This window comes from Danio rerio, chromosome 4 (assembly GCF_049306965.1).
Source record: "Danio rerio strain Tuebingen ecotype United States chromosome 4, GRCz12tu, whole genome shotgun sequence".
NCBI classification, from domain to species: domain Eukaryota; kingdom Metazoa; phylum Chordata; class Actinopteri; order Cypriniformes; family Danionidae; genus Danio; species Danio rerio.
Window position 1 is genome coordinate 58654075 of NC_133179.1, and position 16991 is coordinate 58671065.

Below are 16991 nucleotides of genomic sequence, written 5' to 3' on the forward strand. Positions count from 1 at the left end.
GGGGAATTAGCTCATGGTTAAGCGCTCGCTTTGCATGGGAGAGGTAGCGGGAACAATGACTGCATTCTCCACCTCTGTTTTCATGCCTTTTTACATTGGCTTTTATTGCAAAGCTGGTGGCACCTTGAGGGTTTAAAGCGAAACTACTTACGTCAGCTTTGCCGGTTTCTGTGTAGTACATATCATTGCAACCCTTCAGAAGCCCTATCAAGTCACAGTTTTCTTTTATTCAGCAGCGTGTCCGCAGTGGGACATCAAAGCGCTAAATACATAGCATTATAGAGTGCTGTCGATCAGGCCATTGGAATCATCGCCAGAAGCAACGTGACCATCTGGGAGGAAGATAGTGTTTTGGTCAAGTGGAAGCAGGTGGACTTAAGGGTGAAGCAGCTAGGCTTTTTGGGTGACTTTCAGTCACCTGACCCTTGTGCACAAAATAGAACAACATCACTGTTTTGCCGAAACCCAGGATCGAACCAGGGACCTTTAGATCTTCAGTTTAACGCTCTCCCAACTGAGCAATTTCGGCTGCCTTTTCACAAGAATCCTGCAGCATTCATGTCTGTGAGACTAAGCAGAATCCTGAAATGCCTCTGAGACTTTAAAGGGTAAAAGTTTGGCCAGTACGGGGATCGAACCCGCGACCTTGGCGTTATTAGCACCACGCTCTAACCAGCTGAGCTAACCGGCCACTTTCTGCCATTTTTGCTAAAAAGCTCAGAGTAACTGTCATTTTCTTCAAGAGATAAGAATGCTATTCCAGCTTATTTTGTGCGGTGCTGGTAAAAAAACAAGGTCCCACCGAGATTTGAACTCGGATCGCTGGATTCAGAGTCCAGAGTGCTAACCATTACACCATGAAACCTCAAGTCTTCTGCTTGGTGCTGCCCGGGCCAAAGAGAAAATAATGTAAAAACAAAAAAAAAAAAAAAGAAAACGGCCTTGCCAGAAAGTAGCAGAATGTCAATACAAGGCAGTGCCAATGTGCATTGATTTCTGAGTAACTCGTCATTCGGCATGCAGGGCTCCTCACACGTTTACTGGAGCAGGACCAGGTAGGGCCTTCAAAAGAAAAGCGCACTATTCCAGGCATTTTGACGACTAAATGGCAGGCAAGGCAAAGAGGCCACCACAGAGCAAATGTGATCTTTTTTTTCTATTTTGACCACGTCGAAAATCGCCAATTATTGATTGCTTTGAGGGGAATTAGCTCATGGTTAAGCGCTCGCTTTGCATGGGAGAGGTAGCGGGAACAATGACTGCATTCTCCACCTCTGTTTTCATGCCTTTTTACATTGGCTTTTATTGCAAAGCTGGTGGCACCTTGAGGGTTTAAAGCGAAACTACTTACGTCAGCTTTGCCGGTTTCTGTGTAGTACATATCATTGCAACCCTTCAGAAGCCCTATCAAGTCACAGTTTTCTTTTATTCAGCAGCGTGTCCGCAGTGGGACATCAAAGCGCTAAATACATAGCATTATAGAGTGTTGTCGATCAGGCCATTGGAATCATCGCCAGAAGCAACGTGACCATCTGGGAGGAAGATAGTGTTTTGGTCAAGTGGAAGCAGGTGGACTTAAGGGTGAAGCAGCTAGGCTTTTTGGGTGACTTTCAGTCACCTGACCCTTGTGCACAAAATAGAACAACATCACTGTTTTGCCGAAACCCAGGATCGAACCAGGGACCTTTAGATCTTCAGTTTAACGCTCTCCCAACTGAGCAATTTCGGCTGCCTTTTCACAAGAATCCTGCAGCATTCATGTCTGTGAGACTAAGCAGAATCCTGAAATGCCTCTGAGACTTTAAAGGGTAAAAGTTTGGCCAGTACGGGGATCGAACCCGCGACCTTGGCGTTATTAGCACCACGCTCTAACCAGCTGAGCTAACCGGCCACTTTCTGCCATTTTTGCTAAAAAGCTCAGAGTAACTGTCATTTTCTTCAAGAGATAAGAATGCTATTCCAGCTTATTTTGTGCGGTGCTGGTAAAAAAACAAGGTCCCACCGAGATTTGAACTCGGATCGCTGGATTCAGAGTCCAGAGTGCTAACCATTACACCATGAAACCTCAAGTCTTCTGCTTGGTGCTGCCCGGGCCAAAGAGAAAATAATGTAAAAACAAAAAAAAAAAAAAAGAAAACGGCCTTGCCAGAAAGTAGCAGAATGTCAATAAAAGGCAGTGCCAATGTGCATTGATTTCTGAGTAACTCGTCATTCGGCATGCAGGGCTCCTCACACGTTTACTGGAGCAGGACCAGGTAGGGCCTTCAAAAGAAAAGCGCACTATTCCAGGCATTTTGACGACTAAATGGCAGGCAAGGCAAAGAGGCCACCACAGAGCAAATGTGATCTTTTTTTTCTATTTTGACCACGTCGAAAATCGCCAATTATTGATTGCTTTGAGGGGAATTAGCTCATGGTTAAGCGCTCGCTTTGCATGGGAGAGGTAGCGGGAACAATGACTGCATTCTCCACCTCTGTTTTCATGCCTTTTTACATTGGCTTTTATTGCAAAGCTGGTGGCACCTTGAGGGTTTAAAGCGAAACTACTTACGTCAGCTTTGCCGGTTTCTGTGTAGTACATATCATTGCAACCCTTCAGAAGCCCTATCAAGTCACAGTTTTCTTTTATTCAGCAGCGTGTCCGCAGTGGGACATCAAAGCGCTAAATACATAGCATTATAGAGTGCTGTCGATCAGGCCATTGGAATCATCGCCAGAAGCAACGTGACCATCTGGGAGGAAGATAGTGTTTTGGTCAAGTGGAAGCAGGTGGACTTAAGGGTGAAGCAGCTAGGCTTTTTGGGTGACTTTCAGTCACCTGACCCTTGTGCACAAAATAGAACAACATCACTGTTTTGCCGAAACCCAGGATCGAACCAGGGACCTTTAGATCTTCAGTTTAACGCTCTCCCAACTGAGCAATTTCGGCTGCCTTTTCACAAGAATCCTGCAGCATTCGTGTCTGTGAGACTAAGCAGAATCCTGAAATGCCTCTGAGGCTTTAAAGGGTAAAAGTTTGGCCAGTACGGGGATCGAACCCGCGACCTTGGCGTTATTAGCACCACGCTCTAACCAGCTGAGCTAACCGGCCACTTTCTGCCGTGTTTGCTAAAAAGCTCAGAGTAACTGTCATTTTCTTCAAGAGATAAGAATGCTATTCCAGCTTTTTTTGTGCGGTGCTGGTAAAAAAACAAGGTCCCACCGAGATTTGAACTCAGATCGCTAGATTCAGAGTGCAGAGTGCTAACCATTACACCATGGAACCTCAAATCTTCTGCGGTCTGCCCGGGCCAAAGAGAAAATAATGTAAAAAAAAAAAAAAAAAAAAAAAAAGAAAACGGCCTTGCCAGAAAGTAGCAGAATGTCAATACAAGGCAGTGCCAATGTGCATTGATTTCTGAGTAACTCGTCATTCGGCATGCAGGGCTCCTCACACGTTTACTGGAGCAGGACCAGGTAGGGCCTTCAAAAGAAAAGCGCACTATTCCAGGCATTTTGACAACTAAACGGCAGGCAGGGCAAAGAGGCCACCACAGAGCAAATGTGATCTTTTTTTTCTATTTTGACCACGTCGAAAATCGCCAATTATTGATTGCTTTGAGGGGAATTAGCTCATGGTTAAGCGCTCGCTTTGCATGGGAGAGGTAGCGGGAACAATGACTGCATTCTCCACCTCTGTTTTCATGCCTTTTTACATTGGCTTTTATTGCAAAGCTGGTGGCACCTTGAGGGTTTAAAGCGAAACTACTTACGTCAGCTTTGCCGGTTTCTGTGTAGTACATATCATTGCAACCCTTCAGAAGCCCTATCAAGTCACAGTTTTCTTTTATTCAGCAGCGTGTCCGCAGTGGGACATCAAAGCGCTAAATACATAGCATTATAGAGTGCTGTCGATCAGGCCATTGGAATCATCGCCAGAAGCAACGTGACCATCTGGGAGGAAGATAGTGTTTTGGTCAAGTGGAAGCAGGTGGACTTAAGGGTGAAGCAGCTAGGCTTTTTGGGTGACTTTCAGTCACCTGACCCTTGTGCACAAAATAGAACAACATCACTGTTTTGCCGAAACCCAGGATCGAACCAGGGACCTTTAGATCTTCAGTTTAACGCTCTCCCAACTGAGCAATTTCGGCTGCCTTTTCACAAGAATCCTGCAGCATTCGTGTCTGTGAGACTAAGCAGAATCCTGAAATGCCTCTGAGGCTTTAAAGGGTAAAAGTTTGGCCAGTACGGGGATCGAACCCGCGACCTTGACGTTATTAGCACCACGCTCTAACCAGCTGAGCTAACCGGCCACTTTCTGCCATGTTTGCTAAAAAGCTCAGAGTAACTGTCATTTTCTTCAAGAGATAAGAATGCTATTCCAGCTTATTTTGTGCGGTGCTGGTAAAAAAACAAGGTCCCACCGAGATTTGAACTCGGATCGCTGGATTCAGAGTCCAGAGTGCTAACCATTACACCATGGAACCTCAAGTCTTCTGCTTGGTGCTGCCCGGGCCAAAGAGAAAATAATGTAAAAACAAAAAAAAAAAAAAGAAAACGGCCTTGCCAGAAAGTAGCAGAATGTCAATACAAGGCAGTGCCAATGTGCATTGATTTCTGAGTAACTCGTCATTCGGCATGCAGGGCTCCTCACACGTTTACTGGAGCAGGACCAGGTAGGGCCTTCAAAAGAAAAGCGCACTATTCCAGGCATTTTGACGACTAAACGGCAGGCAGGGCAAAGAGGCCACCACAGAGCAAATGTGATCTTTTTTTTCTATTTTGACCACGTCGAAAATCGCCAATTATTGATTGCTTTGAGGGGAATTAGCTCATGGTTAAGCGCTCGCTTTGCATGGGAGAGGTAGCGGGAACAATGACTGCATTCTCCACCTCTGTTTTCATGCCTTTTTACATTGGCTTTTATTGCAAAGCTGGTGGCACCTTGAGGGTTTAAAGCGAAACTACTTACGTCAGCTTTGCCGGTTTCTGTGTAGTACATATCATTGCAACCCTTCAGAAGCCCTATCAAGTCACAGTTTTCTTTTATTCAGCAGCGTGTCCGCAGTGGGACATCAAAGCGCTAAATACATAGCATTATAGAGTGCTGTCGATCAGGCCATTGGAATCATCGCCAGAAGCAACGTGACCATCTGGGAGGAAGATAGTGTTTTGGTCAAGTGGAAGCAGGTGGACTTAAGGGTGAAGCAGCTAGGCTTTTTGGGTGACTTTCAGTCACCTGACCCTTGTGCACAAAATAGAACAACATCACTGTTTTGCCGAAACCCAGGATCGAACCAGGGACCTTTAGATCTTCAGTTTAACGCTCTCCCAACTGAGCAATTTCGGCTGCCTTTTCACAAGAATCCTGCAGCATTCATGTCTGTGAGACTAAGCAGAATCCTGAAATGCCTCTGAGGCTTTAAAGGGTAAAAGTTTGGCCAGTACGGGGATCGAACCCGCGACCTTGGCGTTATTAGCACCACGCTCTAACCAGCTGAGCTAACCGGCCACTTTCTGCCATGTTTGCTAAAAAGCTCAGAGTAACTGTCATTTTCTTCAAGAGATAAGAATGCTATTCCAGCTTATTTTGTGCGGTGCTGGTAAAAAAACAACGACCAACCGAGATTTGAACTCGGATCGCTGGATTCAGAGTCCAGAGTGCTAACCATTACACCATGGAACCTCAAGTCTTCTGCTTGGTGCTGCCCGGGCCAAAGAGAAAATAATGTAAAAAAAAAAAAAAAAAAAAGAAAACGGCCTTGCCAGAAAGTAGCAGAATGTCAATACAAGGCAGTGCCAATGTGCACTGATTTCTGAGTAACTCGTCATTCGGCATGCAGGGCTCCTCACACGTTTACTGGAGCAGGACCAGGTAGGGCCTTCAAAAGAAAAGCGCACTATTCCAGGCATTTTGACGACTAAACGGCAGGCAGGGCAAAGAGGCCACCACAGAGCAAATGTGATCTTTTTTTTCTATTTTGACCACGTCAAAAATCGCCAATTTTTGATTGCTGTGAGGGGAATTAGCTCAAATGGTTAAGCGCTCGCTTTGCATGCGAGAGGAAGCGGGAACAATGACTGCATTCTCCACCTCTCTTTTCATGCCTTTTTAAAGCGAAAAGGTTTAAAGTGAAACTCGCCTGATTTAATCATCACCAGAAGTGACGTGACCATCTGGAAGTAAGATAGCTTTTTGGTCAAGTGGAAGCAGTTGGACTTAAGGGTGCAGCAGCTAGGCTTTTTGGGTGACTTTCGGTCACCTAACTCTTGTGCCCAAAACTGAAAAACAACACTACTTTACCGAACCCTGGTTCTAACCAGGGACCTTTGGATATTCAGTCTAACACACTCCCAACTAAGCTATTTCAGCTGCCGTTTCATAGTTTTTTTGCAGCGTAGACATGTGTAAGACCGAGCAGAGCTTGGTAAATGCATCTGAGGCCTAAGAGGGTAAGAGCTTGGCCAGTACAGGGATCGAATCCACAACCTTGCCGTTATTACCACCATAGTCTAACCAGCTAAGCTAACCAGCCACTTCCTGCCTAAAGCACTAGAAAGCCCAGAGTAAATGTCATTCCCTGGCCTTCAAGAGATTAACATTCTATTCCAGCTTTTTTTGTGCAGTGCTGGCAAAATAACAGGTCCCACTGAAATTTGAACTCAGATCGCTGGATACAGAGTGGTCACCATTACACCATGGAACCTCAAGCTTGTTGTGTGGTGCTGTCAGAGCTGTAGGGAATGAATAAAAAAAAAACGGCCTTGCAGGAAAGTAGCAGAATGTCAATCCAAGGTGGTGCCAATGTGCATTGATTTCTGAGTAACTGAGTCATTCTGAGTCATTCGGCATGCAGGGCTCCTCACATGTTTACTGGTGCAGGAATAGGTAGGGCTTTAAAAGAAAAGCGTGCTTTTCCAGGCAATTTGACGACTAAACGGCGGGCAGGGCAAAGAGGCCACCACAGAGCAGATGTGATCTTTTTTTTTTTTTTTTTGACCACGCCAAAAATTACCAATTTGAATTTTTCTGAGCGGAATTAGCTCAAATGGTAGAGCGCTTGCTTAGCATAGGAAGGGGTCCAATCTTCTCGCTCACTCGCAAGCGAACAAGCCGCAAAAACACGGAAAAATGCGACAAATTTCGCTTGCAGTAGTGTTCGCGGCTATGTGACTGTGCATAATGGGGTATTTTAGTTGCATATTGCATGTCACTCTAAATGTCATTTTTTGCGTGCTGGATTCGAACACACGATCTGTGTAACACAATATCCAATCAGTGTCGGTTTTAGCGGAGCCAATCAGCTGCGCTCTTATTGAAATTTTACTGACGTAACACAGGCAATTATATTGATATTACTATTATTATGTGGATATTGTTCTTAAAAAGCATATTACGTTAATTAAAAATGAATGCAAATGTTTCAATTGAACATATGTATGCATGTTTATGTATATATAAGTATATTATATATATTTATTTATTAATATATAAATATATACTATACTATATATATATATATATATATATATTAATATATGTTATATTTCTTTATGTAATAACTTTAAATGAATCTTTGGTTGAATCTTTGGTTGCCCACATTTGCTGCAAACACTTTTCTTCTCCTGTTCCCGTCTGCGCCTGTTCCTCTGGGTGTAACGGGACACAGGAACAGCAGGCGCAGGTGGAGCAGGTGCAGGTGGAGGAACAGCAGGTGCAGGTGGAGCAGGTGCAGGTGGAGGAACAGCAGGTGCAGGTGGAGCAGGTGCAGGTGGAGGAACAGCAGGTGCAGGTGAAGCTGGGACTGCACTGGATGTTGGTGCAGCAAATGATGGAATCACCATTGACACACTCCTGTCTGGGTTAAAAACAAGTGTGCCAAAAAATGATCCAGGTCCTGAAATGGGCTGCACAACACCTGGTGCTGTGGGGGGTGGTGCAATGGGGCACACCGTGCTGGGGGTCGGTGGAAAGGAGCACACCGTGGTGGGGGCAGATACAATGAGGCGCACTGTGGTGGGGGCCGGCGCAATAGGGCGCACTGTGGTGGAGGCTGGTATGATGGGGCACACTGTGGTGGAGGCTGGCTAGATGGGGCGCACTGTGGTGAAGGTCGGTGTGACGGGGCACACCATGGTAGGGGCTGGTGCAATGTGGCAGACTGTGGTGGGGGTTGGCGCGATTGGGCATACCGTCGTGGGGGCCGGTGGAAAGGAGCACACCGTGGTGGCATCCGGCAGGAAGGAGCAAACTGTGGTGGTTGCAGAAGCAGACTTTCGACCAGGTGGAAGAAGAGGTGCCTGTCCTTCTTTATTTGGAGGAAAGACAAACTGGTGTTTGGGGCCTGATGTTGTCGGTGCCTCGTCTAATTTTCCCCTCGGCAAAGGAAGCTGCGTATCTGCCACAGCAATTGGATCAAGTGGAGTCAGTCCCTGAGGGAGTACACTCATTTCCTGATCCTTTTGCCTCCGTTGAAACCTGATAATAAATGATATGTATCATTCATATATATTAATTTGGAAGTATTCAGGTAATTTAAAGAAAATAATGTGCTTTGCTTACCACTGAATGAGCGTCTTCTGATTTAGCTCAAAAAGCTGGATCACTGTTTCATCCATCAGCCTGCGACTGCCAAGCACCAGATCCCGGATGTGGTGGTAATCGGTCAGTTTTTTAGACCACCTGTGCGTGCGAACACCAGCCTTCTTGGAAGTGGACTTGTGTACGGCACACAGCTTTGTACAAATGGCCTCAACCAAGCGGCTGGTGCTAGGCCACTGTGCTGGACCCTCAGGATGTCCAATCAGACAGCGCTTGATGCTCTCCACACCTGGAGTGACTCCGGAGCGCTTCGGTGCCTTAAAGCGCCCATGTGTCAGCTGAGGCTGATGTCGAGGCTGGTAGTTGATGCGCTGTTTATCAACATCCAGGAGAGCTGTCCACAGCTGGATGGCCTCTGTCACCTGCAGGTCAGTGAGGTAAGGAGCCTCACGAAGACCTACCAAATAAGCAGCCAGATCCTGCACCTTATCCCACCCAGCAATGCCATCAGGTCCAATGACTACTCCCTGGTAAATACAGAATAAATTTATTATATGTGGAATAAAAAAAGACTAAATAAAATTAAGTTCTTAATATATCTTACCTGAGCCTCAACAGAGAGACTGTCTCCAGACTTGGATGGCTGTGACGGCACTGAGGGGGCTGGGCTAGGAAGCTGTCCTTCTCCTCCAGCTGATGTGGACGGCTCAGCCAGTAATGCTGGGGACTGAGGCAGAGGCGAAGATAAGGGGCTGTTTCTGAGATCACGGCAGGGGTCATCCTCATACAGCACTGGAACTGTGATGTCCTCCATGATCTCCTCCTCAAACCCGTCATCTTGTAGATCCTCGTCATGTACTTCCTCCACCAGCCTGTCTTCCTCCTCTGGGTTCTGGAGCACCGGAGTCAGGGTTTTGCCGGTCTGGCTGTAAAGGTGCTCCATTCCCAGCAATTCACCTTAAAAAATAAAACAATAAAAAAAACATATATTAAATAAAACTAATGATAAAATAAACATTTAGATTACCATTTTGTGTAGTACATTAAAAGCTTAATGAATAACTTCCATAACAACTAATTAATGGATTTCTTGCCTGTATATGCTCCAGGAGGGTGATAGCGGTTATCCCAGGGCTTGCGTCCTGAGACATATCTTTTGGTGGACAATGAGCATTGTGTTTTTCCTCTCTCTCTCCCTGCAGGTAACTGTGTCCACCTGGTAGCAATCATTGGATCTTTCTAGAGAGGAGAGAGAGTATTTAACCTGAGCTGCACTTCAAACCAGTGTTGGTGGTGTCAAGTGCAGTGGCGGAGCTTTTCTCCAAATTCAGACCTGACTCATGAGGTGAACCGATCAATTCTTTTTCCGGCTCTAAATGCGTATGATTGGCCCATGATGAACGAGTGACTCAGACCCGATAGAGGACTCAAGAGATGAACGGATCAATTCTTTTTCCAGCTCTAAACGCGTATGATTGGCCCGTGAGGAACGAATGACTGAAATCCGATAGAGGACTCGAGAGATGAACGGATCAATTATTTTTTTCGGCTCTAAACGCGTATTATTGGCCCGTGAGGAACCATTGACTCAGACCCGATAGAGGACTCGAGAGATGAACGGATCAAATATTTTTCCTGCTCTAAACGCATATGATTGGCCCGTAATGAACGAGTGACTCAGACCCGATAAAGGACTCGAGAGGTGAACGGATCAAATCTTTTTCGGCTCTAAACGCATATGATTGGTTTCTGCCTTTCCGCAATGAACGACACGAAATGTGATGAAGACTTGAAATAACGATACCACCTGCACAAATGTACGCACGCGCAAATTAACAAATCACTCCCTGAGAGGACTTGTAGTTCCCAAATCATATTGAAGATTCGTTTAAAATGAACGAAATGTTCATGATCGACCCATTACTAAACCTGGTCAGATACCTGCTCCAGTCGGGGATTGAACCTTGTGATCTACCCAAAGTGTTATTTATGGACATATTTCTTGAACCAGTACTGTTATATATGCATTAAGTAGTTTCTGGTGGGCAAAAAATACAAAATATAACCTTAATTTCGCTTCTTTCTTTCTAAATTTCTCAAATTTTCTTAATTTTCTTGTGCTTTTTTCTTCCCCTTCCAAAACAGACTATTGTTCCCCAGCTTTAGCGGAGTCAGTAGAGGGTCCAGGGTTCAAGTCCGTGTTCGGGCATGAGAGACTCTTTGTGGAGCCACAGCTTTTGCCGTTGAGCTATCGCTTGCTGAAAGTTTCATCTGAATGCACAACACGTGTACTAGGCATGAGGACATGGGAGAACAGGCAGTCTTGTAGTCATGGCTAAGTGGTTAAGGCGATCGACTAGAAATCCGTTGGGGTATTCTCCCGCAGGTTCAAGTTCTGCCAACTATACCCACATCCTGTTCCTTTTTAAAATTGCAGCAGTCATCAATTGTTTGCATTTCCATTGTTTCTTGGGAATAGCGTTGTGCTGGTAGGAGGAGAAAAACAACAGTGTGTTCTCACTGAAGAGAAAGGGGCATATCACATGGAGGAACATACCACACAAGAGCCACAGTGGCTGTCCCGTAGCTCGCTGTGATCGTATAGTGGCTATTACTCTGTGTTGTAGCCGCAGCAACCTCGGTTCGAATCGGGATCACGGCAGGTTTTTCAAGGTGGTATTGGATTTGCAATCTGTGTTGCCATTCGTAATCTTTAGCCACCTTTTAGTGCAGGCTGTGCTAATGGCACGTCCTGAATGTTTACGTTTCCTAAAGTGTGGAAGACTAGGGATTCGATATGAGAAACAGGATCTATGATGCCAGTATGCTGTGTAGATAAGTACTGATCAAGTCACGCTTCTAAGGCATGGAAGGAATCTTTTCAATTGTTGAGTGTCCATTCATTGCCACAACAGCAGAAAGACCTTCTGCAGTTATCATTGATCTATTTAATGTCTCCTACATGACATGGAGTCCAAACTATTGTGTTGTACTGATTTCTACACCTACAACAACCATAAACCCAACCTTAAAGTAACCTGTCGTGTTTTAGCAACATCTACACCAACCGTAAGCTTAAACCTCATTTCACAGTAAACTTTACTGTTCTGTGAAGGTCTGCGCCGACCACAACCCTAAAGATTGCCTACTTGTAAATTACTGTTGTGGAGCCTGGATAGCTCAGTCGGTAGAACATCTGACTTTTAATCTAAGGGTTGAGGGTTCAAGACCCTGTTTGTGTGTGTAAGGCTCATTTTGTGGAGCCACAGCTTTTGCCGTTGAGCTATCGCTTGATGAAAGTTTCATCTGGATGCACAATACATGTACTACACATCAAGACATGGCAGCTCAGGCAGTCTTGTAGTCATGGCTGAGTGGTTAAGGCGATCGACTTGAAATACGTTGGGGTATTCTCCCGCAGGTTCAAGTCCTGCCAACTATACCCACATCCTGTTACTTTTTAAAATTGCAGCAGTCATCAATTGTTTGTATTTCCATTGTTTCTTGGGAAAAGCGTTGTGCTGGTAGGAGGAGAAAAACAACAGAGTGTTCTCACTGAAGAGAAAGGGGCTTATCACAGGGAGGAACATACCACACATAGATCACAACGGCTGTTTCATAGCTTGCCGTGATCGTATTGTGGTTAGTATTCTGTGTTGTGGCCGCAGCAACCCCGGTTCGAATCCTGGTCACGGCAGGTTTTTCAAGGTGACATTGGTGTCGCACTCTGTGTTGCCATCCGTTATCTCCAGCCTTCTTTTAGTGCAGGCTGTGCTAACGGCACGTCCTGAATGTTTACGTTTCCTAAAGTGTGGAAGACTAGGGATATGATATAAGAGAAATAGGATCTTTGATGCCAGCATGCTGTGTAGATAAGTACCGATCAAGTCACGCTTCTAAGGCATGGAAGGAATCTTTTCAATTGTTGAGTGTCCATTCATTGCCACAACAGCAGAAAGACATTCTGCAGTTATCATGGATCTATTTAATGTCTCCTACATGACATGAAGTCCAAACTATTGTGTTGTACTGATGTCTACACCTACAAAAACCATAAACCCAACCTCAAAGTAACCTGTCGTGTTTTAGCAACATCCACACCAACCATAAGATTAAAACCCCATCTCACGGTAAACTTTAGTGTACTGTAAAGGTCTGCGCCGACCACAACCCAAACCTTGCCTACTTGCAAATTACTGTTGTGGAACCCGGATAGCTCAGTCGGTAGAGCATCAGACTTTTAATCTGAGGGTCCAGGGTTCAAGTCCCTGGTCGGGCGTGTGACACTTATTTTGTGGAGCCACAGCTTTTGCCGTTGAGCTATCGCTTGATGAAAGTTTCATCTGGATGCACAATATGTGTACTAGGCATAAAGAAATGGCAGTACAGGCAGTCTTGTAGTCGTGGCCGAGTGGTTAAGGTGATGGACTAGAAATCCATTGGGGTCTCCCCGCGCAGGTTCGAATCCTGCCGACTACGTCCTCCCCCGTTTTAAAATTGCAGCAGTCGTCAATTGTTTGCATTTTCATTGTTTCTTGGGAAAAGCGTTGTGCTGGTAGGAGGAGAAAAACAACAGAGTGTTTTCACAGAAGAGAAAGGGGCTTATCACAGGGATGAGCATACCACACATAGGTCACAACAGCTGTTTCATAGCTCACCGTGATCGTATAGTGGTTAGTACTCTGTGTTGTGGCCGCAGCAACCCCTGTTCGAATCCGGGTCATGGCAGGTTTTTCAAGGTGACATTGGTGTCGCACTCTGTGTTGCCATCCGTTATCTCCAGCCTTCTTTTAGTGCAGGCTGTGCTAATGGCACGTCCTGAATGTTTACGTTTCCTAAAGTGTGGAAGACTAGGGATATGATATAAGAGAAATAGGATCTTTGATGCCAGCATGCTGTGTAGATAAGTACTGATCAAGTCACGCTTCTAAGGCATCGAAGGAATCTTTTCAATTGTTGAGTGTCCATTCATTGCCACAACAGCAGAAAAACATTCTGCAGTTATCATTGATCTATTTAATGTCTCCTACATGACATGAAGTCCAAACTATTGTGTTGTACTGATGTCTACACCTACAAAAACCATAAACCCAACCTCAAAGTAACCTGTCGTGTTTTAGCAACATCCACACCAACCATAAGCTTAAAACCCATCTCACGGTAAACTTTAGTGTACTGTAAAGGTCTGCGCCGACCACAACCCAAACCTTGCCTACTTGTAAATTACTTTTGTGGAGCCCGGATAGCTCAGTCAGTAGAGCATCAGACTTTTAATCTGAGGGTCCAGGGTTCAAGTCCCTGTTCGGGCGTGTGAGGGTTATTGTGTGGAGCCACAGCTTTTGCCGTTGAGCTATTGCTTGCAGAAAGTTTCATCTGGATGCACAATATGTGTACTAGGCATAAAGAAATGGCAGTACAGGCAGTCTTGTAGTCGTGGCCGAGTGGTTAAGGCGATGGACTAGAAATCCATTGGGGTCTCCCTGCGCAGGTTCGAATCCTGCCTTCTACGTCCTCCCCTTTTTTAAAATTGCAGCAGTCATCAATTGCTTGCATTTCCATTGTTTCTTGGGAAAAGTGTTGTTCTGGTAGGAGGAGAAAAACAACAGAGTGTTCTCACTAAAGAGGAAGGGGCTTATCACAGAGAGGAACATACCACACAAGGGTCACAACGGCTGTCTCGTAGCTTGCCGTGATCGTATAGTGGTTAGAACTTTGCGTTGTGGCCGCAGCATCCCCGGGTTGAACGGGGTCATGTCGTGAATTCGACTTTTCATCAATTAGAAATTATCAGACCGGAGGTTTTGAATATCAGAAAATAGACTTTATTCTCCATAATAAAGCCGAGAAAGAGCAGAGCAGACCCCAGAGCATTCTGAAGTCTCTCCGGGACACCTTCTAAAGTATCTGTGTTCTCCATAATCTTTATACAGGTAATTATGACACACCCCTTTGTGTCTCTTTTTAACTCTTGACCATTTTTGAATAGGTTTTCTAGTCTAAGGGGTCCTGCTATTCTTGGCTCTCAGCCCACTAGCTCATGTCAACAGAGATGTTACAGGTCTATGTCAGCTAAGTATAGATACAACTTATGCAAAGGAACTAAGGGTTTACATACATTGTTATGATAGGATAATAACTTGATAATATGTTACTCATTCTAACTTCTGCCACATATAGCTTCATACAAGTATTTAACATATATGATCAGTGCTTTACATATTCAGTTATTCTACACAATCAGTCACTCAGCCTTCTCCTAGTGTTGCTCCTGTGCAGGCATACTCATATTACACAGTATTTTTAACACATGCTGGCATGTTTGCTGCAAACACTACATACATTTTGAGAAGAGAAAATTAACTGCTTTACACTTAGAAAATACTTAACACTGAGAGAATAGAAATCTTCTTCAATCCCTCCTCTTAAGACTTTAGTCTTAATATTATTGTCTTTTAACCCAAAGTGCAATTTCATAATCCAGTTCTCTTAATTACCTCTATCTAGTAACTGATATAAGCCACATAGCTGTTATCAATTGACTAGATTATGCCACTGTACTTTGACAGAAGTCCAGCCAAACATCTCCCCTCTCTTTTGATTTGAAGGAAGTAAAAGACTGTACTCTGTTTTTTCTCTTAACACATCAAAGACAATAAAGTTTTAAGCATAAGTATTCAGTTGGTTCAGTCCTAGCTGCTAGTTTTCACACTCATGTAGAATATACTGAAGTGATATTATATATAGGTACCAAAAAAGCAATATGCAAACAAATTCAATATACAAACATAAAAAGCATCAAATGTTGATCTTGATCTTTGCTCATCCTTGTTTCTCTTCTTCTAAGCTATCAGCATCTTCACTTGACTTTAATAGATGTTGATGGAGATGTGTGGTACGGAGTCTGAGTTTTGAAATCTGCAGTTGTGCATTCATCATCCCTTGACTTGTGGCACTTCTGTATGTGGTATTCAGGCATATTATCAGAACCACTCTTTAATTTGTTCTGATTAACTTCTCCTTCCACACGTTGCACTTAGTAGTTTAGAGCTTTGGAATATTCAGGCTCCTCTGTTTCCGGTCAGCTTTCCCTTGCTGGAGTTGTTTCCTTTCGCTTCTTTGAGGCATTGGTACCTCATCATGGCATTCACTTTGGCAGCTGTTGGATTTGCCCTCATCCAGATATGGTCCTTTCCTCCTGAGCTCTCTCCTTTTTCCAGAACATCCACAGATAGACTCGATCAACTGGACCAATTGGACCTTGTATCACTGCTCTCTCACATGGCTCCTTTCTGGTTTCCTGCACAGATATCGCTTTGCACATGGCAATTAATTGTTTCTTCATTTAAGTTCCCTACTGCATTAGACATCATTCCAAGAGGTTATGTGTAAGGTTATAGGTAAGATTATATGCAAGGTTTTATGCAAAGTTTCATGTGGTTTCTTGCAAGGGTCGACCCAATAGCAGTTCATGCGATGCGGTGTTAGATGCCTGTTTCTGTCAGTTTTCATGCCATCATTCACCAATGCACTTGTTAACACATTAATCCCATTAAGTTTATTATTTTCATCAAGCTTTGGCCTTGATGGATCATCTTCATCTCTTTCAGCCATTTCTGGTAATTGAGCAAAATACAATTACTCTCTCTTTTGCTTTATTCACATTTTTTCATACTCCTTTAGATGTTTTTATTTATTGATCACTTATTAACTTTGATTTTAATTACTTTATGAATGCAAACCTTTTATGAACTTATTTCTGCTGATGTTTCAAATCCTTGGAAGTACTTCTTTCATCACAAATGAATAACTGTTCCTTCTTCATAATTTGCTACCATCTCCAATGATCTACTCATCATAGTTTCTCAACTGTGCTTGTTTACAGAATAATTCTCTATCCAGTCAACATCAAAAACAGTCATCATCTCTCACTGTTTGGAGCAATGGTCTCCAGTCAAGTCTTTTAATTGATCTAGATCTTTGTGAAGCTGTAGATAATTCAATCATCCACATATTGTGACAGTGTCCATCCTAAGATCTTCTCCCTAATTTTAACCCTTATGCATTCTGGTGTATACAGTATTTGCTAGTCATCAGCCTACACAAGAACAAACAAGTTTCTACCCTCCTCTGGTAGTTACCTAAAATAAACTCAATAGAAACTAAGCACTTAATATATTTACCATCCAAAAGAACATATCTCCACATACAATATGAACTTCAGCTGGAAAATCTTCTCCTATTGATTGCTCTTAAATCATACTATCAACATTAAGCCTCTTTTATCTGTCTTGATTAACCATTTATTTTAATTATCAAATTAACTTCAATTAAATATTATTAGTTACTTATAATTTATTACTTCTTTAAATTTAAATTTAAATAGAAATGTCTAGGACAGATTGTATATTACAGTAAATGTTTCTATTAATGCACCAATTTTTACACTTTTTGATAGAGTTTTATACCTATT

At 43.8% G+C, this 16991-nt stretch overlaps 2 protein-coding genes and 17 non-coding genes across 19 annotated transcripts in view; 5 read left to right on the forward strand and 14 right to left on the reverse strand.

Moving 5' to 3' along the window:
- LOC100537530 (uncharacterized) overlaps positions 1-16991 on the forward strand; it is an 858077-nt gene that overhangs the window by 293751 nt on the left and 547335 nt on the right. The window lies entirely within an intron of this gene.
- Positions 457-529, reverse strand: trnaf-gaa (transfer RNA phenylalanine (anticodon GAA)). Its single transcript has one exon. It is a non-coding gene; the product is annotated as a tRNA-Phe (tRNA).
- trnai-aau (transfer RNA isoleucine (anticodon AAU)) lies at positions 618-691 on the reverse strand. Its single transcript has one exon. It is a non-coding gene; the product is annotated as a tRNA-Ile (tRNA).
- Positions 794-865, reverse strand: trnaq-cug (transfer RNA glutamine (anticodon CUG)). Its single transcript has one exon. It is a non-coding gene; the product is annotated as a tRNA-Gln (tRNA).
- Positions 1657-1729, reverse strand: trnaf-gaa (transfer RNA phenylalanine (anticodon GAA)). Its single transcript has one exon. It is a non-coding gene; the product is annotated as a tRNA-Phe (tRNA).
- trnai-aau (transfer RNA isoleucine (anticodon AAU)) lies at positions 1818-1891 on the reverse strand. Its single transcript has one exon. It is a non-coding gene; the product is annotated as a tRNA-Ile (tRNA).
- trnaq-cug (transfer RNA glutamine (anticodon CUG)) lies at positions 1994-2065 on the reverse strand. Its single transcript has one exon. It is a non-coding gene; the product is annotated as a tRNA-Gln (tRNA).
- trnaf-gaa (transfer RNA phenylalanine (anticodon GAA)) lies at positions 2857-2929 on the reverse strand. Its single transcript has one exon. It is a non-coding gene; the product is annotated as a tRNA-Phe (tRNA).
- trnai-aau (transfer RNA isoleucine (anticodon AAU)) lies at positions 3018-3091 on the reverse strand. Its single transcript has one exon. It is a non-coding gene; the product is annotated as a tRNA-Ile (tRNA).
- Positions 4058-4130, reverse strand: trnaf-gaa (transfer RNA phenylalanine (anticodon GAA)). Its single transcript has one exon. It is a non-coding gene; the product is annotated as a tRNA-Phe (tRNA).
- On the reverse strand, positions 4219-4292 carry trnai-aau (transfer RNA isoleucine (anticodon AAU)). The gene has a single exon. It is a non-coding gene; the product is annotated as a tRNA-Ile (tRNA).
- On the reverse strand, positions 4395-4466 carry trnaq-cug (transfer RNA glutamine (anticodon CUG)). The gene has a single exon. It is a non-coding gene; the product is annotated as a tRNA-Gln (tRNA).
- On the reverse strand, positions 5257-5329 carry trnaf-gaa (transfer RNA phenylalanine (anticodon GAA)). The gene has a single exon. It is a non-coding gene; the product is annotated as a tRNA-Phe (tRNA).
- On the reverse strand, positions 5418-5491 carry trnai-aau (transfer RNA isoleucine (anticodon AAU)). Its single transcript has one exon. It is a non-coding gene; the product is annotated as a tRNA-Ile (tRNA).
- On the reverse strand, positions 8646-9499 carry LOC141381985 (uncharacterized). Its single transcript, XM_073949091.1, has 3 exons — positions 9126-9499; positions 8724-9048; positions 8646-8662 (listed from the first exon to the last, which is right to left on the reverse strand). The coding sequence occupies exons 1-3, from the start codon at positions 9462-9464 to the stop codon at positions 8646-8648; spliced, it is 681 nt and encodes a 226-aa protein (XP_073805192.1). The 5' UTR covers positions 9465-9499.
- On the forward strand, positions 12728-12800 carry trnak-uuu (transfer RNA lysine (anticodon UUU)). The gene has a single exon. It is a non-coding gene; the product is annotated as a tRNA-Lys (tRNA).
- On the forward strand, positions 12919-13000 carry trnas-aga (transfer RNA serine (anticodon AGA)). The gene has a single exon. It is a non-coding gene; the product is annotated as a tRNA-Ser (tRNA).
- Positions 13758-13830, forward strand: trnak-uuu (transfer RNA lysine (anticodon UUU)). The gene has a single exon. It is a non-coding gene; the product is annotated as a tRNA-Lys (tRNA).
- On the forward strand, positions 13949-14030 carry trnas-aga (transfer RNA serine (anticodon AGA)). The gene has a single exon. It is a non-coding gene; the product is annotated as a tRNA-Ser (tRNA).